The 20,316-nt window shown below is 41.9% G+C and overlaps 1 protein-coding gene across 1 annotated transcript in view; it reads right to left on the reverse strand.

Annotated features, from left to right (window-relative positions):
• Positions 1-1,834: 1,834 nt before the first annotated feature.
• Positions 1,835-20,316, reverse strand: part of ciita (class II, major histocompatibility complex, transactivator) — an 86,221-nt gene continuing 67,739 nt past the window's right edge. Inside the window, exons 11-20 of the mRNA XM_043711088.1 lie at positions 19,735-19,809; positions 14,015-15,725; positions 13,417-13,596; positions 11,736-11,807; positions 8,579-8,659; positions 6,604-6,717; positions 5,579-5,662; positions 4,267-4,350; positions 3,111-3,194; positions 1,835-2,362 (exon numbers count right to left, since the gene is read on the reverse strand). Coding sequence (XP_043567023.1) covers positions 2,287-2,362; positions 3,111-3,194; positions 4,267-4,350; positions 5,579-5,662; positions 6,604-6,717; positions 8,579-8,659; positions 11,736-11,807; positions 13,417-13,596; positions 14,015-15,725; positions 19,735-19,809 — 2,561 coding nt within the window. The 3' untranslated portion in view covers positions 1,835-2,286. The remainder of the gene's footprint in view (positions 2,363-3,110; positions 3,195-4,266; positions 4,351-5,578; positions 5,663-6,603; positions 6,718-8,578; positions 8,660-11,735; positions 11,808-13,416; positions 13,597-14,014; positions 15,726-19,734; positions 19,810-20,316) is intronic.

A 20,316-nucleotide genomic window follows, 5' to 3' on the forward strand; every position in this document is an offset into this window, starting at 1 on the left:
AGACCACACCTGGAGTACTGTTCAGAACATCATACTTTAGCAAGGAATGTGAATGTATTGGAAAGAGTGCAGAATGCATTTACAAGAGTGCTTCTAGGGATGAGAAACCTCATTATGGAGACAGTTTGGAGAAGGTGGAGAGGAAAAGGTGAGAGGAGATTTAGCAAAATTCTAGAATACTAGAATTTCGTTCCATTATCTAAGTAAAGATATACTTGCATTAGAGGCAATCCAGAGACGGTTCAGCAGGTTGATTCCGAATACAGAGAGATTTTGGAGAGACTCCTCTCTTCCCTTCCTCAATACCCCTGTTTCATTTTGGGATAGACTGGCCACTATAAACTCACTCCCTGAGTTACATGGACTGTACATTCTCGCACCCTGCTTCCTGTAAAAACTCTGTCGCATTTGTTCCGATGATGCCAACTTTGACAAGGGGGCTCTGAAACGTGCACCTTCTTCCTCAACTGAGGATTTTCAACACCTTTGTTCTCAGGGCCCTCAACCGGGTCTGACCCATCTCCTGCACTTCGGCCCCCACCCCCTCTCTTCACTCCCACAATGGCGATAGGATTTCCCTTGGCCTCACCCACCATCCCACCAGCATCCACATCCAGAGGATCATTAGCTGGCATTTCTGCAACCTCCAGTGTGATGCCATCACCAGATACATATTCCCATTTCCTCCCTTGTCAGCCTTCTGCAGGGATTGTTCCCTCTGGGACACACTGGTCCATACTTCTTTCACTCCCAACACATCCCCGACAGCCCCATGGCACCTTCCCCTGCAACTGCAGAAGGTGTAACACCTGTCTGTTTACTTCCTCCCTCCCCAGTATCCAAGGGCCCAGACATATTTTCCAGATGAAGTAGCACTTTACTTGCACTTCACACAATCTAGTTCACTGCATTCGCTGCTCACAATGTGGTCTCCTCTACATTGGGGAAACGAAGCATAGACTGGGTGACCGCTTCACAGAACAGTTGCATTCTGCCCGTAGTAAAGACCCTGAGCTTCCAGTTGCCTACCACTTCAACAGTCCACCCTGTTCCCTGTCCAACGTCTCTGTTTCAGGTTTGCTGCAGTGCTACAGCAAAGCTCAGCTCAAGCTGAAGGAACAGCACCCCATTTTCTGCCAGAGGACCCTGCAGACCTCTGGACTCAATATCAAGTTCAATAACTTCAGGGCTTGAGCTCTCCTATGTCCTTACCCCAACCCACACAAACAAGACCTTGTAATCACACAGTCTGGTATTACACACCACCCATTACAGTCACCATTAAAAGCTATTAAATCTTTTAGCCAGGTTGTTATCCACTTCTTTGTCTGACCAACTGTTCTTCTCTTCCTTTGGACTCTATCCCAATCTATCGCTTACTCCTTACCCCTTCTCCCCACCCTACCTTCTACACATAAATCAGCATTTTTCTAGCTACCAGCAGTTCTGAGGAAGGGTCACTCGACCTGAAAAATTAACTCTGATTTCTCCCCACTGCAAAACTTTCCAGCAATTTTTGTTTTTGATTCTTTTATGGAGAGATTTTTTTAGGATAGGTTTAGTGGTTTGGGCTTGCATTCATTGGAATTTAGAAAAATTAGAGAAGATCTTATTAAAATATACAAGATTCTTTGGAGGCTTGATAGGGAAGATGTGGAGATGTTATTTCCTTCAGTGTACCAACACTGACAGTAGGCAAGAAACCATCCACAAACCAGATGCTCCCTGTTTCTGATTGAAGCATTCCATTGGGAAAGTCTGGTGCTTCTTCTTCAAAATGGAAAGTGGGTGTCACTGGCAAGGCCAACATCTGTTGCCCATCCTAAAGTGCACTTGATCTAAGTGACATGCCAGGCAATTAATGCTGAGGGTGTAAAGTCACATGTGGATCAAACTAGGTAAGGACAATAGATTTAAACATATCATATTTTAATTATATAGTTGTCAGGATCATTGGTGTTAGATTTATATTCCAAATTTGTTGATTGACTTAAAATTCCACAAGTTGCCACAATAGAATTTGAAACCAGATGTCCATTAGCCTGGGTCTCTCGCTTGCTGGATTCATGTCCATCTCCCCTCTAAAGTAGCAAGGGCATAAAAACTAACAACAAAGGACACATTTCTAAATGCTAGCTTTCAAGTATAAATTATGTCATAAATAAGAAGAATGCTATTGAGAAGAAATAGTAAGGAAAGTCATCAAACTCTAACTAACAATTAAGTATTAAAGAGAAGAGAAATTGGTACACTTACTTGAGACTTTACCTGAGTATTAAGAACTGCCTACTGTAAATTAATTCGAACATCAATCTGTTGAATGTGTTCTGACATCCAGTGTGTAATTGTTGGGCTCCATAGCCTGTAGAATGAGAACAGATAGCTGTAAACCATAACACAAACTCCCTCACTGTCTAGCGGGTAAGAACAATGTTCAATGTAACATTTGGGCACACAGATAACAAAGGCTTATCTTAACTAACACGGCAGGATGGCTACAATTGATTTCAACCCCCACTATGAATTCTGTTACTGAATGTTAGGAGTTGTGTGCATCAACAAAACAAAGACACTTGTGCAGGTAAATGTGAATGCTTTCAGTCAAATTGGTTGGTTGATCTAAGCATTGAAACACTATGACTGGGCTCAGTGTCCCTGAGCTGGGGACAGAGAAAAGATCAGTGCAGATTTCCTTCCTTGCACAATATCCAATGATCTGTGCCGACGGTTAGGGAAGATCGAGACAGCATGTGGGTGTGAGGGTGAGACAAAGCAGGACCCTAATGACTAGATCATTTTTCTGGATCCCAGCCCCAAAACATGCTCTGGCTTTGGACAGTATTCTGAATGCCCATTCAATGCCCAATTAAGGAGTGAGTTCCTGAACCTGGAAGACCAATAGGAGCCCCTCCATTAGTCTTTCAAAAGAGTAAGGAAGGAAATTAAATAATTATTCAGATCAACCCAGTTTTGAAAATAACATTGTTGGAAGTTCAAAATGCATGGAGTAATGGTGTACTTACCTAATGTACATCCCAAGTATAAAACAAAGGGAAGATTTTAAGAGGGATAGTACAAATTAATCATTTATGAAACTTTGTCAAACTTACCATATTGTCTCAATATGGGGACAATCTTTTAAACTCTGAGTCAGCCTCTGGGCTCCAGTGTCTGTGATTTTATTAAATTTAACACTACAGAAATAAAATAAAAGGGCTCAGTTAACATTACTGTTTGAAAGCCAAGTCTAATTCAAACAAGTAAAACCATTACACTTATATACAGGGCCTCTAAAATGTAATTTCCAATATATTTCACTGTTTTAAAACAAAATGTAATGCTATCAGTCTCACATCTGCTCCTACGTCTTATGGTCTTATTAAGAGCAATGTGGAATACAAGAGCAGGGAGGTTAAAGGAATGGAGAAAAGGCAAGAAAGAGTTGGAAGTTTATCAGATCAGCCATGATCCCACTGAATAGCAGAGCAGATTAGATGGACTGAATAGCTAGTTCTGCTTCTTAGTTTTACGGACTTGGGAACTGCAAATGGACAGAATGGGGTAGAAAATCATTTAAGCTTGTTTTTCAATCCAAAACAGGCAGATGGAGTGCTGTAAACCTGTGCCACAAGTCAGGTGGATGCTTTAACAATAGCGACCATCACATTTCCAGAAACATTTCACCTGAGACTGAGGATCAAACCTGGCTCATGGGCCTTGATCAATATCTCATGTTAACATCTTAGCCTGCACAATGGGTCAAGATCAGGTCAGCAGTGACCTGCTAGGAGGAACACACTTTCCCAATCCCAGCTCTCCAATGGAGAGGGATGTGACAAAGACCCACCTTGTCATTTCTTTGGCAGCATTCAATAAGCATTCCCTTTTGTAACACTCAAGTTGCTGTAGAACTTGTAAACAAAGAGGATCTTCACCAGGTTCACACATAATCACAGATTTAACAGAGTCTTTGGAAACAGACCCAAGATGCTTCTGTGTATTTATGTTGATCCTACACTGCTTCATAATGGAGATACTGGGGTGATCCAAAGCAGCAAGGATCAGAATAATGAGAGCTGTACTCTAGATCACAGCTCAGATGCAGGACTTCAGTCTGTAGAAATCTCTTTATATTGTGCAATTTACACATACCAATTTCGACAATAATTTCAGCAAGGAAGGATCAGTATAGCTAGAAACAAAGAGAGGTGCAAGTAATTACCCCCAGACTTGTTTTTACATAGTTATCACCAACTTGATACTTACTCTAGAACTTTCAACGACTTCATTATCGGGAGTATTTCTGCTAATTTTTCTGCCCCTTTGTCACCAATGATATTGTCATACAGACTGTAAAATAAAGTGAAATGGGATCAGACAAAGGACGGATTAGTAATTAGTTGTATTTTTGACATGGCAGAAGAGGCGACTGAAATTAGTGTTAAATTAAAATAATTAACTTAGCTTGATGCAACCTCAAAAGTATTAGTATGAAAAGAACCCCACCAAATAAAACACTCAAATGATAAAATATTACAGGTGTACAAAGCAAACAGGTTCATTTCAGGATGTTTATAGGTGAAGTATTAAAATCTAATTTCTAATTAACGGTAGGTTAAAAAGCTTGAAATCACCAACTCCAGATTTATTTTCACATAAGGCAGACATATCTATGATCACATTGTGGCAGCAGTGGAGTGTTCTCTTGACATGACACTGTGGAATGGCAGGACAGACACTGGATCTCAACATTGAATGTTTTTCTATGAGTGAATGGATGAGTCAGAAAAACTCATTCACAAGCACTTTTGGAGGAGCAAGGGAACAGGTCACCTGAGAGATGGTTTCAGGACTCTTGAAAGAGGACAGGTTTGTGGGAAAATGTCTGGCAAGATTCAGCAATGTCCTTAAACTGACATGGGAAGTAAAGCAATTGCATGGAACAATTAAAACTGACTTAAATTTTAATAATATTTTTGCCAATTTGTGTTAAACAGATCCTTCCAGCATCTGGGACACATCACTGTAAACTTATGTGTTAATTTTAAAAGTTTAATTAAAATTCCTGGATGTTGCTGCTAGAAAATCCAAAGAGTAAGTTTGATTTGATTTGATTTATTGTTGTCATATGTAGCTGAGTACAGTGAAAAGTTTTGTTTTGCAAGCAGTACAGGCAGCTCATAATATACAAGGACATACAGCTCATATGGTGTTTAGACAGAACGAGACATGCAAGGTTACAGCTACACAGGAGGTGCACCAAAGCAAGATCAATGTTAGATTTGAAATTAGAGAGGTCCATAACAGTGGGGAAGTTGTTCTTGAACCTGTTGTTTCATGTGTTTAAGTTCCTGTATCTCCTGCCTGACGGAAGAGATTGGAAGAGAGTATTACTGGGATTGGAAGGGTCTTTGATGTTGTTGGTTGCTTTTCCATGGCAATGAGAAGTCTAAATGGAGTCCATGGCTGGGAGATTGGCTTGCGTGACGAAAAATAAGGTTACACCTTGGGTGTAGGAGCTTCTATGACAAAGTTATTCTCCTAAAATACCTCAAAAAGTATTTACTTTAAAACCTACCTCAGTGTCTTTAAAAACTTCAGGTTGGGAAGTGATCTAGCCAGCTCCTGTGCTCCTCGGTCAGCTATTTGGTTCCGCGACAATCTGAAAAGCAAAATAAAAGCAAGTTACTTCAAAATAATTTGGATATTCAATCAATATTTAAGGATGATAAGAAAATACTGAACTAAGATAGTAATAAATTACGGTGTTGCAGTTTTCCATACTGCAGTTGTAATTTTGGAAAACTCTGGAGCTAATCCATGAGTAAAGGCAAACTAGAAAAATGTACTGCTCAATGTACATTTATAATCTATTACTGAATCTGCTGTGACCTTAGTCAGAGAGAATGGTCCGTTAAGTGTTGTAACAAAGATTACCAAGTTTGCTTGGACTTTTCCTGTGAGGTGTGACTTCTCTTATTCCCTTCCTTCTCTCCCCCTGCCATACTCCTGCTATTTAGTCACCTGAAGAGAGAGGAGAAAGGCTAGGAAGAGAAGGAGGGAAGGAGATGGTGACAACAGGGAAGATGGAGAGGGAGGAGGCACAGAGAGAAGGAGAAGGGGAGGGTGTGGGAATAAAAGATACAAAAAGCAGACACAGGAAAGTTGAGGAGATGGAGAGTACAATGGAAAAGGATAATTGTAAAAGGTTGAGGGAACAGTGACAGGAACAACTGACCTTTAGGTGATTAAGTTTCAGGCACAGCAGAAAAACCTTGGCTTTTAAAATGGGCATTGCACGTAGATAGTAAAAAGTGCACCCAGTCCAGAAATGAATGTAATATTTTTTTTAAAATACACAAATATTGTAATCACTCGTATGTATGGTTTGAAATACAAGACACATTAACATATACAGAACAATCTCGGTTATCTGAACATCAATTAACCGAAGTTTGGATCATCCGAACAAGATCCCAAGGTCCCATAAGTTCTTCCTTTGTTTACGATCATATCCGAACAAAATACTCCCCGCCTGTCTCGTTCGGATAATCAAGGTTGTCCTGTATTTCAAAATGTTGTTGAGTAAATATTTTAACTTACGTCAGTTTTTCTAGCGATGTTAGATTAGACAACACCTTTGCTAGTCTCTCAGCTCCTTCATCTCCAATTTTGTTTTCACTCATTTTAACTTTCTGGGAGCTTGGACCTTCAAGACTAGAAGAAAATATCAGAAGATTTCAGTTGTAAGCGAACCATTCCAGTAATAAAGTATAAAGTTTGGCACAAGTTAAGAATTGTTATAGGTGGAATAGTTTATCTGCTTTTGGTGTGGTGAAATCTAGCCTGTGAACCTGCATTGCTCCAATAAGTGGAGACTTCATTTCCTGCAATGTATTCCATATACAATATTCCTATGGGTTATATTGCGATGCAGATAGGAGGAGATAGAGATAGCTAGACCTAATTATGTAAAGTTAAAGGATATGTTAACAACAGGGAAATTCAAGTCTCATAAGATGCTACATTCTGTTCACTTCCCTGTATGCCTCAGAAAGCTGGACAATAAGTTAAGATCTATGAAAGAAAATAGAGGCCTTTGAAATATGAACACCAAGACATATGCTAAAAATTTCATACACAGATCATATAACAAGCAAAGAAGTGTTTGAAATTGCAATTCCTAAAATGTGACACTCAGAAAATAAAATGTCAATCTTTCACTGATGTGGTCAAAGTTGACAAGTGGCAGAGATCTCTTCTAAAAGATAAAGTGGAGGGCAGAAGAAAGCAGGGTCAGTCTAGGTATAGTTGGATGATGGATGTCACTGAACAATTGTGGATACGCTTCAGCAGATGCTTAAGAATGGTGCAAAACAGCCAAGCATGATAGAGTCATACATCACGAAAACAGACCCTTCGGTCCAACCAGTCCATGCTGAACATAATCCCAAACTAAACTAGTCCCACCTGTCTGCTCCTGGCGCATATGCCTCCAAACCTTTCCTATTCATGTACTTATCCAAATGTCTTTTAAACGTTGTAATTGTACCTACATCCACCACTTCCTCAGGAAGTTCATTCCACATGCGAACCGCCCACTGTGTAAAAGAAATTGCTTCCCATGTCTTTTCTAAATCTCTTTCCTCTCACCTTAAAATGTGTCCCCTTGTCTTGAAACTCTCACCCTAAGGAAAGGACAACTATCATTAACTCTATCTATTATTTTATAAACTTTTATCAGGTTACCTCTCAACCTCCTATACTCCAATGATATATCATGATCTCCTGTCATAGGTACAGAAGCAGCACTGTATTACTTGACCTAAGATTTTGCCTTCTAGAATAACAGCATTTATGGGGCAAACATTTGTGTAAAAGACTAAATTATAGAACAGCCACCATAAAACCGATATAAAATCAATTAATCGTTCCCTTGGCGATGGACAAACCCAATGTGAAATTGCTTCGATTTTAGACACAATGCATGGAGCAAACACATGACAGACAATTACATTTGAGTCAATACTTCTTCCTACAGAATAATCATATCGCATTGTCTTTATAAACACACCACATTGTAAATAATACAAGTACAGTTCTAAATATAGATGCATTTTGAAATGCATTAATGAAATCCACCTGTGTGTTCTAATTCATTAGCCAAACATTATGGAATGATTCAGTTTAATGTGAAAATACAGCTTTATTATTTATCCAACATTAAGCTAGTTTCTTGTTTCTGTTTAACTCGCACACCAGATAAAGCTGTGATTTTCCAGTTTGATGAAGAATCAGTATGTTTTTATGAAAATACTGGAAATGTCAAATTGAGATTTTCAAATTGAAAATACCAACATTTTCAAATTGGAAATTTTGAATTAGAAATTTTGCAAATGTAAAATAGAAAATAGTGCAAGTTATTAATTAAAATACTAGAAATGTCAAATTGGAAATTTCCAATGGTGCAACAGATTAGATGCTATTAATTGTTTAGATTTTCACTTCAAATAGAGTGAGGTTAATTTATAAGACATACAAAGTAAACCATTGATAAATACATTAAATTTTTACTTACTCTAGATACTTCAAAAATGCCAGAGCTGGTAGAATCTTAGTTAATTTTTGAAACCCCTGAGGTCCATCCACTGGGCCAAGACTGTAAGATTGAAATAGCTATTTTAGTAAGCCACTATTTTGCGACTCTCTATAATAGTAAACAAAGAGTTTTAAAGAACAACATTTATGGGGCAACATCCAAGCAAAAGGCTAGATTACAAAACCGTGAATCATACTGACGACACTGTAAACAAAGTAAAGAGCTGAATGAATCATTGATGAAGGTGGCCAGGAGCAACAGTCAAGTAGCTGTTGATAAAAATGTTAAAAATAAACATGGGATGCTCAGCTTTATGATTAAATAGCGAATATGAGAGTGATGGTGCAATGCTGAATCTTTATAATTTACAGCAGAAAACTGGGATATACTTTTACATAACAGTACATTGGGAGTGAGAGAGCCAATTTCTGACCCTAGGGAAGTGGGACTGGAGATAGTTACAATAAAATCATAGACCCCCCTACAGTGTGGAAGCTATTTGGCCCTTTGAGTCTACACTGACCCTCTGAAGAGCATCCCAACCAGACCCACACCCCAGCACTATCCCTGTAAACCTAATTCGCACACTTTGGTGCAATTTAACATGGCTAATCGACATAAACTGCACATCTTTGGACTATGGGAGGAAACATGTAGCACACAGTGGAAACCTATGCAGACAGGGAGAAAACATGCAAACTTCACACAGTCAGTTGCCCAAGGCAGGAATTTGAACCAGGCCTTTAGCATTATGCAGCAGTGGTGCTAATTACTGAGCCACTGTAGGGACCAACAACACCAAAGTGCAAACCAATCCCTAAACCTTTGACAGGGAGAATCCATTCCTGAAAGATGGGGAAGAGGGTCTGATCTCAGGTCAGGGTGTCGCAGTGGGAGGTTTGTGTAGAAGTTGGTCTGATGTTGGCCAAGTTTTGGGGTCTGGAGGCAGCTGGCCTCTAATGGCCACAAGCAGTACTGTGTTAGCATTCTCTTTTATTTGTTCACAGGTTATGGACGCTGCTGGCTGGGTCAGGATTTATTTCCAAAAGCCTAAACACCACAGGACAGTTAAAAGTCAACCAAATTGCTCTAGTATTGAATGTAGGTCAGAGCAGGTAAGGATGGCAGATTTCCTTCCTGAAGTGATGTTAGTGAACCTGATAGGCTTTTATGACAATTGTAGCATGGGCACCACTAGACCAGCTTTTAATTCCAGATTTTTAATGAATTCAACTTTCACCATTTGCGATGTTGGGATTCAAAGCCCATGTCCCCCTGAACATTAACATGCTGCTCCAGATTACTAGTCCAATAAAATTACCACTACACCATCCCTCCCCACTTGCTTTCCCCTTGAGGTTATCCGCACATTGCTGCGGCTGCTGGGTTTTCTCCAAGGTTGGGAAACCCAGGCTGTTCACATTTAAAGCTGGAAAGCAGGTTAAATCCGAGGCTTTGAATCTCAGCGACATGTTTAAATTATCACCCTGCCTACAGGCAGTGGGCTGGCCAGCCTCTCTTTACTACACCTCAGTAAAAGCCATAAGGTGATTGCTCAGGACCATCTTTCTGACATGCTGAAAAGGGGGCTCCACTCAAAAAGATGATGGTTGGGACTGGGAAAATGGTGTTGATTTATATGCTGGGTCAACATCTATGGCACAATCTACAAAGCAAAGTGAAACAACTCCACGAAGGCTAGTATCCCATTACCAAGTCACCCTTTACTTACAAGTGCGTAGTCCAATACACTGACCCAGCTAGCTCAAAGCCGGCTTCTAGAGCAAACAGAACCTCTGTTTTTTTTTGTTTATTTTTCTTTTTTTTTATTATCCCCACACTACCGCCTAACTGCGGTAGTGCTTATTTTTCACTCCTGTTTATATCTGTCAGCCAAGGCTCCGTGATTGGACCAGGTTAACAGCCCCATTCAGGAAACTGCTATTTTATGAGGTCCACCTGGCTGATCTTGTTACAATCAGTACACAAAGCAAGGGGAAAGAAAAAGGCAAATTGTTATGATGTCATTTTAAAGAAAAGGCAAATTGTTATGACGTCAAACATCTTTCAAATTAGGAAGAAATAATGTTTAAGAGGAAATTAGTTAAATATTTGAACAGAGATTGTGGATTGAAAAGGAATTCCATTGGGAAAACTGCAAACTGGACCAAACACACTAGTTCTGCACTGCAAGATTCTCTAATAACTGATTCAAAATATTTAGTATCCACCTAATTATAGCAGGCTTTTACTAAAAATATAGTCAAAATTATTCATTGAGAAATGTTATGTTATATTTTCTAAAGTTTGCACCAGCTGTATTCCTGGAGCTAAATTTGTTGTGAAAATTAAGGTATTTTCACAGTGAGTTCACCTGAAATAATTTTCTGGAAGAAGGTTTCTACTGTTCATGGTTAACAGGGAATTTGTTGCCTTGTCTTTGCTGCTTCATTAACAAATTCTGGTGTGAAAAATTTCAAAAATCTTTGTAAAGAAAATCAGTATTTTTTTAAAGGGAGCCAGTGGAAGAAATGCATTTCTTAAAGTATTCACAGAATTTCTTAGCTGAGTAACACAAAAAGATCCTCACTACAAGATTAGAATTTTGCTTTTGCTCTTATCACAGATACAGCAGTGAATAGACCCTCTCAATCCAAGGTTTACCATACAATGGCATAGCTGACTGGTATCACACTAGGACTGTCGTTTCTATCTGAACTGGATGTTCTAAAATGCTAAAGCGTCACTCCTTGAATAATACAGTAGTTTGAAACAAACAGATTTACAAATATTGTTGACAGTACCACGGCTTTCACACTTGTAACCAGCAACTTTAACTTTCTCCATTCAAAACTGGCTTTTTTTTCTCTTTTATGCTACTTAATAGGCGTCATTGACAAACAGAATCAGCTGGAACAACACAGGCTGACAGAGCTTTGTGGCCTCTTTACCTGTGCTGGATGTCCTATGAGCCTGTTACAATGTGGCTAAATAGCCATGGAAAGAACAGTAAGTACCAACTCACATCGCAATCCTCTGCAGGCACTTCCTGAGTTAACAGACACCTTAACCCTAGTCATTGTTATATTCAAACTGAAGAAGCAAGTCAATTCAGAATAATAAAATGATTACTCACGCAAACTCCAGCACCTGTAATGTCCTGACAGCAGGTAGCTCATAGAGTTCACTTCCTGTTGTGTCGTGTGTGCTGTTAGAGGAAAAAATAAGAAAGACAGAAAAGATGAAAATTTCTTTGTTGCACTTCATTACGCAGGGATACCTGTTTGAAATGACATCAGTTTATTTTCTTTCATACTACAGACCTGACACAAAAGCAGAACTATTTTACCTAGACATGTACTGCTTTCTACAAACTTCAAATTCAATTTTCAAATTAAATATCATAATTTAAACAGAAGTAGATGCTTCATGCAAAAAGAAATGAAACAAATAAACTTAGGGAGCAGCCTTCAGAGATCAGGAGCGGGCTACTCAGCCTGTTCTCCATTCAATTAGATCATGGACATCAGATCACCACTGTCTATGGAGTTTGCACATTCTCCCTGTGTCTATGTGGGTTTCCTCCAGTTGCTCTGGTTTCCTCCCACAGTCCAAAAATGTGCAGGTTGGGTGGTAGGCTATAGGAAAGGCAGGGTTACAGGGGTAGAATAGGCGGTTGGGTCTAGGTAGGATACTACTCAGAGGATCAGTGTGGACTCAATGAGCCAAATGGCCTGCTTCCACACTGTGGGAATTCTACGATTCTATGATTCTATGACAGGGTCCCAGGTTCGATTCCAGCCTTGGGTGACTGTGTGGAGTTTGCACATTCTCCCCGTGTCTGCGTGGGTTTCCTCCCACAGTCCAAAGATGTGCAGGTTAGGGTGAATTGGCCATGCTAAATTGTCCATAGTGTTAGGTGCATTAGTCAGAGGGAAATGGGTCTGGGTGGGTTACTCTTCGGAGGGTTGGTGTGGATCTGTTGGGCCGAAGGGCCTGTTTCCACACTGTAGGTAATATAACCTAAAAACCTGTCCACCCTGATTCTAATAGCCCTTCACTTCTCAGCTGCCCACCCCAACTCTCCCCAAAATCACTGTCTGTGGTGTTATGGTAGCTTTTGATCTTCACATTGGGGTTATGGTGGGAACAAGCTTGTGAAACATTGCCTTAAGTCATTCCCTTCCCCCTTGAAGCATCTCCCTTTTCCTGGATGGCACTGAAGGGCTCCATCTAAAGGTAGAAGTTGGTTACTGCAGGTAGTAGAAAGTGAGGACTGCAGATACTGGGGATCGGAGTCAAGAGTGGTGCTGAAAAGCACAGCAGGTCAGGCAGCATCCGAGGAGTAGGAAAATTGATGTTTCAGGCATGAGCCCTTCATCAGGAATGACTGATGAAGGGCTTATGCCAGAAACGTTGATTCTCCTGCCCCTTGGATGCTACCTAGTCTGCTGTGCTTTTCCAGCACCACACTCTTGACTACTAAAGGTAGTGCCAGGATGGATGAATGAAGTAGCTTTATTATCACGGTGCTGTGAGGCAGCAGTGCTAACCACTGAGCCACCGTGCCGCCCCAAGAGAGTCAAAGATTATTGGGAGTATGTGGGAAAGTGCCGTTGAGGACATAGTCAGATCAGCCATGATCTTATTGACCAGTGGAGCAGGTTGAATTGGTTGTATAGCCTACTCCTGCTCCTAAATTGTATGTAAAGTACAAAAAATATACGTTCCAAAGCAAATTACATTGAGGGGTGTGGGAAGAGAAGGCAGAAACTTTCATCGACTGTCAATTAGAAGTAAGAGGTGCATTTACTTACCTTGAAAGGAATCTTCTATCTTTATGAATTTGTACCAGTAAATCAAGGTCATCGATATCTTTCAAACTCTTAATCTCGAAAGGATTCACAGAAAATTTAAGAAGTGACTGACGAAGCAGCTCACGGAACCCATTTTGCTCCAAATGTTCCCAAAGTTTTATCACATCGCATACCGACACTCTGTTCAGGAAGAACGACAAATGAAAGAATGAAGAGCTCCATCAAATCTCCTCTCAACCGTCTCTAACCATGATGTGGTGGTGCCAGTGTTGGACTGGGGTGGTCAAAGTTAAAAATCACATATCACCAGGTTACAGTCCAACAGGTTTAAATGGAAGTACTAGCTTTCAGAGCACTGCTCCTTCATCAGGTTACCTGGTGTTGTGTGATTTTTAACTTTCTTTACCCATAAGGGTTGTACAATTGGGGATTAAAAACAGTACTTTTCAAAAAGGATAGGAATCAGGTCAAGGAGGTTTAGCAGAATGAGATTTCCACTAGAATTAGATCTCCACATTAACAGTAAAGTAAAGCTAAGTAGGAGGTGTAGGCAGGGCACTATATTCAGTGTACCAATATGGGAGACCTGTGGACAAACCTGAATGAGGTGACATTCCTCAACTCGACAAACTGCTGGATTCCAGGCAAGTCGATGTTTGTTTCCCTCAGGTCGACAGCAAAGTTATTTGGTGAGCTCTGCATCATGTAGAGCAGTACGAAGATGTCAGTTGCAGTCAGCCTCGTGCCTCTGAAGGACAACCTCTGGTCGAGTTTAGCAGCTACCCGTGCAGTCAGCTCAGCGCTCTGCGTTTCATAAACACAGTGACAGAGCTCCACCAACTTACTGGTGCTGAGTGCAGAGACGTCGAGTTCAGCCAAATATTTCTGCAGGCTCTTTTGCTTCTTGCCTTTGACGTTGGCCTTCGGATGATGGGAGAAGCCGTGAAGGAACTCATTTCCTTCCTGAAAAGCCAGTCCTACCAGGAACCTGCGAGCAACGTCGAGCCAGTCCTCCTGAGATTTCCGCTTTCTGTGCTCCAAGGAGATTAGCTTCATCAACCCTTTGCACTTGACATCTTCGGAAAACAACAAGTAAAGTCCCGCCAGGAAGTTCTGCAGACAAGAATGAGAGAAAGTCTTGCCGCACTCCTGCCCCTTTCCTTCGCTATTCATCAGGAAGGGTCTTAGAAGGCCGTGCTTCAAAGCAAAATTGGACATTTCTACTGCTCTGGAGGCCTCACACACACTGTAATGGCACTGGACCCCCGCAAACGCATGTTTGCTCAACTCCAGGATGTTCTGCCTGTGCAAAGCCATGATGTGTTGAGTTTTACCCTGCAACAGGATGTGAAAAATGTTCAGGAACAAACGAGTGAGAGTGGATGGCAATACCAAACGGCCATCTCCAGTCCGGCGCTTGGTTTTGAGAACAAAACAGATGAATCTGCATAGTAAAGGGGTGGAGCAGATGCTGAGCAGGTACCGCTGCTCCTGAAGACAAACCATGGCTTCAGCAGCTAAAGAGGAGTCTTCAAAGTACCTGTGCAGGAACTCCTGCACATGAAGCGGGTGAAACCCCAGCACTTCCACTATTTTGTCCACTCTCCCGAGATACTGGTTGAAAGTTTCTTTTGGCCTTGCTGTAATAAGCATCGTGCAACCCTTCAGCAACTTCCTCTGGAGCAGGCCTGCAAGCAGCTGTTTGACGGTGTGGGGTCTCTCTGCTGAGCCACACACCGAGGACTGCAGCAGGCCATCGTGGTGGTGCAAGTCTTCAAAGTCATCCAAAATGAGCAGGACTTTGCGGGAGTTGTGGCAGAGATACTGAAAGACTTCGTCCGTGTTCTTTAAGGTCGGAAGGAACGGCTGGAAAAGTAGATCTTTTAAAGTGTATTGCTTTGCAAAATTGAGCATCCTGCACTTAAACCAGAAAACAAACTCAAACTGCCTGAAGGACCCATTCACCCAGTCATGGCAGATTTTTTGGACAAGTACACTTTTACCGATCCCTGCTCTCCCCAGTAAGGAAACTATTTTGGTTTCTCTTGGTCGTTTTCCTGAAACATTAAGGAGATTGCTCAAGTTTACAGCAGCTCTTTCTCGCTCTGCTATATCATAGATTTTGCATTCCTTGTCCAAACACTTTGAGGCATTTTTTGCAGACTTATTTTCTGCTTGAACCTCAATCATTGTGACATCCACGTAAATGTCTTCAAGAAGCATTTCGTCATGTTCATGGCAAATATAAGAATGTTGGCTCATGTCTCTCAGATATTCTTTCACCATTTCTGTACAAGCTTCTACACCTCCTGTTGATACAAAAGAGTAAACAACATAAGCACCATCACCTCCACGATGTTGTAATTTCATGCATTTTTTACAGTAATAACCACTAACCAGAAGAGTCTTTGTTGCTGCATATCCAAATAAATTATTGTGGTTTGAACAACCACTTGGAGGTCTCCTGCTGAGAGTAAATAGTTTAGTGGGGATGGATTTAAACTAGTACGGCAGGGAGTGGGTTGATTAATGGAGAAAGTGAGGACTGCAGATGCTGAAGATCAGAGCTGAAAATGTGTTGCTGGAAAAGCGCAGCAGGTCAGGCAGCATCCAAGGAGTAGGAGAATTGACGTTTCGGGCATGAGCCATTCTTCAGGAATGAGGACAGTGTGCCAAGCAGGCAAAGATAAAAGGTAGGGAGGAGAGACTTGGGGGAGGGGCGATGGAAATGCGATAGGTGGAAGGAGGTTAAGGTGAGAGTGATAGGCCGGAGAGGGGGTGGGGGCGGAGAGGTCAGGAAGATGATTGCACGTTAGGAAGGCGGTGCTGAGTTCGAGGGATTTGACTGAGACAAGGTGGGGGGAGGGTAAATATTTGTATGTCCTTGGTGGAGTGGGAGGGGGAGTTGAAGTGTTGAGCCACGGGGTGGTTGGATTGGTTGCTCTGGGTGTCCCAGAGGTGTTCTCTGAAACGTTCCGCAAGTAGGCGGCCTGTCTCCCCAATATAGAGGAGGCCACATCGGGTGCAGCGGGTGCAGTAAATGATGTGTGTGGAGGTGCAGGTGAATTTGTGGTGGATATGGAAGGATCCCTTGGGGCCTTGGAGGGAAGTAAGGGGGGAGGTGTGGGCGCAAGTTTTGCATTTCTTGCGGTTGCAGGGGAAGGTGCCAGGAGTGGATGTGGGATTGGTGGGGGGTGTGGACCTGACAAGGGAGTCACGGAGGGAGTGGTCCTTTTGGAACGCTGATAGGGGAGGGGAGGGAAATATATCCCTGGTGGTGGGGTCCGTTTGGAGGTGGCGGAAATGACGACGGATGATCTGATGTATATGGAGGTTGGTGGGGTGGTAGGTGAGGACCAGTGGGGTTCTGTCCTGGTGGCGGTTGGAGGGGCGGGGCTCAAGGACAGAAGAGCGGGAAGTGGAGGAGATGCGGTGGAGAGCATCATCGATCACGTCTGGGGGGAAATTGCGGTCTTTGAAGAAGGAGGCCATCTGGGTTGTTCGGTATTGGAACTGGTCCTCCTGGGAGCAGATGCGGCGGAGACGAAGGAATTAGGAATATGGGATGGCGTTTTTACAGGGGCAGGGTGGGAGGAGGTGTAGTCTAGGTAGCTGTGGGAGTCGGTCGGTTTATAGTAAATGTCTGTGTTGATTCGGTCGCCTGAGATAGAAATGGAGAGGTCTAGGAAGGGGAGGGAGGAGTCTGAGACGGTCCAGGTAAATTTGTGGTCGGGGTGGAAGGTGTTGGTTAAGTGGATGAACTGTTCAACCTCCTCATGGGAGCACGAGGCAGCACCGATTAATGGGTCGAGATTTGGAAGTACAGATACACAATCCTTTATCCTAAACCTTTGGGGCCAACTGGTTTTTGGAATCTGAAAATTTTCAGATTTTGGAATAAGTGACAGTTTAACAGTGAAATTTTAAAAAATCTTACCAAACAGCAGATGCACCTGTGAGTACCACGTGCCATGAGACAGAATTGATGCCTTGCCAATGCCTCCATGTTGCATCAGAGTGAGGTGGGCAGAGTGGGTGGGGAGTTGGGTTAACTGTTTGCACTAGGAGAAAGTGAGGACTGCAGATGCTGGAGATCAGAGCTTAAAAATGTGTTGCTATAAAAGTGCAGCAGCTCAGGCAGCATCAAAGGAACAGGAGAATCGACGTTTCGGGCATTAGAAGGGCTTATGCCCGATACGTCGATTCTCCTGTTCCTTTGATGCTGCCTGACCTGCTGCGCTTTTCCAGCAACACATTTTTGACTGTTTGCCAAACAACCTTGTTAATGAGAGAAAAACTTCACGATAAGCTCTTCAAGTTTCAAGATTTTGGAAAAGGGATGGTCTACCTGTACCAGTGAGGTCAAAAGAGAGAAGATGGGGAAAGGGGTAAGGAAAGTGAGGAAAGGCTTGAGTGTTGATGTGAACAAATAAATACTTGGCTCCCAATGGCAAGAAAAGATAAGGAGAGGATTTAATTGTAAATGCATTGGAGTAGAATGAACAAAATTGGAGAACTGGAAGCAGAAATTGCTTTGGGGGATATGACATAATAGTTTTGACAGAAACTTGGCTCAAGCCAGAATAAGGACTAGTTACTTAACATCCCAGGTTATGTGGCAGGGTAAGTAGAAAGAGAAGAGGTATAGCAGTCTCGGTCAAAGATAGTGTCACAGCCCTTGAATGAAGTGTAGATCCTAAATTAGAATCTATATGGTTGGAGGTGAGAACCAGGAAGCGACTGGTGACCTTGTTGTGTATTTATTATAGACCTCTACGACAGAAGACAGCATCTACTGGCAGATTGTGGGGCATTCTAGGATGAGAGGTCATAGTCTTAGGACAAGGCATAGCAAACTTAAGACAGAGTTGAGGAGAAACTATTTCTCCAAAGGGTTGTGAATCTGGAATTCGCTATCCCAAAGTGCAATGGATGCTAGGACAGTGAGTAAATGTAAGGAGGAGTTAGACAGACTTTTAATTGGTAATGGGGTTATGGGGAGAAGACAGGAAAATGGGGGTGAGGAGCATATCAGCCATAATCGAATGGCGGAGCAGACCTGATGAGCCGAATGGCCTAATTCTGCTCCACTATCTTAAGGATTTATGAATTATGGAAAACTGCAGGACAATTAGTGTTGTAATAGTTGTTTTCAATTACCCAAAAGGGTAGACTGGGAGAAAGGTGGAGTCTAGGGCATGGAAGGAAAGGAATTCCTGCAAGGTGTGCAGGAGAACTTTCTGGAACAGTACATTTTCCAGTCCCACCAGGGAGGAAGCTGTGCTGGATCTGGCCCTAGGAAATGATGAAGCAAACAAGATCCCAGACTGGAAAAGGGTAGATTTTGGGGGTTTAAGACGTTGAACCGGAGCAGATTGATTAGAAACACATTTTGGTGGATAAAGCAACGGGTGAAAAAATGGGGGATTTCAAAAGAGAGATGAATAGGGTGCAAGCTGGGTACATACCCCGGAGAAGTAAATTATGGGGTATCTTAAGCTAGAATACCCTGAACGACTGGGATATTGATGTGAAAATAAAAAAGACCAAGGTCACATATGATGCATATTGTAATAATAATAGAAATCAGGAAGAGTATCTCAAATGTAGGAGAAAGGCTAAGGCTGGGACAGACACAGTGGGTCGAATGGCCTCTTTCTGTACTTAAAAGTCTGTGATTCTATCTGCCAAGGAAAAGTTCCGCCTACTTAGCCAGAGAATTTCTCAAAAACAAAGGTTTCAGTGCAGTTCATAATTCTCAATTTAACACGAAACCCTCTCTGATCGCCATGATGTGAAGGTGCCGGTGTTGGACTGGGGTGTACTGAGTTGAAAATCACACAACATCAGGTTATAGTCCAACAAATTTATTTGGAAGCACTAGCTTTCAGTAGCTGTCCTGATAAAGGAGCAGCGTTCTGAAAGCTAGTACTTCCAAATAAATTTGTTGGACTATAACCTTGTGTGGTGTGATTTTCAAATCTCTGACCTTAACCTCAGGCTTGGGTCAGCCAATTTCAGTTCCTCTTTTCTCCTTGCTCTGTGTAGCAATGGACAAGGTTACAGCTGAAATCAGCATAACTACAGCTAAATCTAACATGCACTTCAATTTCTGACATTACTAAAATTAATCTGTTCATCCCATCCCAAAATCAAGAATAACAAAGTAAAATATGCGCAATAGCATTGGTACTGAGAAGCATTTTCAGTTTTTAATTTTGCAATTTACTTGCTAATTTAACCCATCAGGTAATAAACACAATATTGACCAGCATACAGAGTTTCAGCAGATGTTGATATGTGGAATTAAGTATTTACTTGTTTTGCTGTACGACTTGATTGTTGGACTTGATGGTCCTGATGATTCTTCACCAGATGACTCTGTTTCAAGATCTAGTGTGAAAAGTGATAGTTAGTGTCTTTCCAAGTCAGATATTCTGACTGATGTTTTCTCTCCATGCAGCCTCTTGCTTCTGTGAAGTTCTCACAATCTCTAAACTTCCCACAAACACTGCTAACCTCATTTGACAATAGACAATAGGTGCAGGAGTAGGCCATTCAGCCCTTCGAGCCTACACCGCCATTCAATATAATCATGGCTGATCATTCCTAAACAGTATCCTGTTCCTGCCTTATCTCCATAACCCTTGATTCCACTATCTTTGAGAGCTCTATCCAACTCTTTCTTAAATGAATCCAGAGAGTGGGCCTCCACTGCCCTCTGGGGCAGAGCATTCCACACAGCCACCACTCTCTGGGTGAAGAAGTTTCTCCTGAGCTCTGTCCTAAATGGTCTACCCCGTATTTTTAAGCTGTGTCCTCTGGTTCGGCACACCCATCAGTGGAAATATGTTTCCTACTGCCAGAGTGTCCAATCCTTTCATAATCTTATACGTCCCA

Source organism: Chiloscyllium plagiosum, chromosome 21, assembly GCF_004010195.1.
Source record: "Chiloscyllium plagiosum isolate BGI_BamShark_2017 chromosome 21, ASM401019v2, whole genome shotgun sequence".
Lineage (NCBI taxonomy): Eukaryota > Metazoa > Chordata > Chondrichthyes > Orectolobiformes > Hemiscylliidae > Chiloscyllium > Chiloscyllium plagiosum.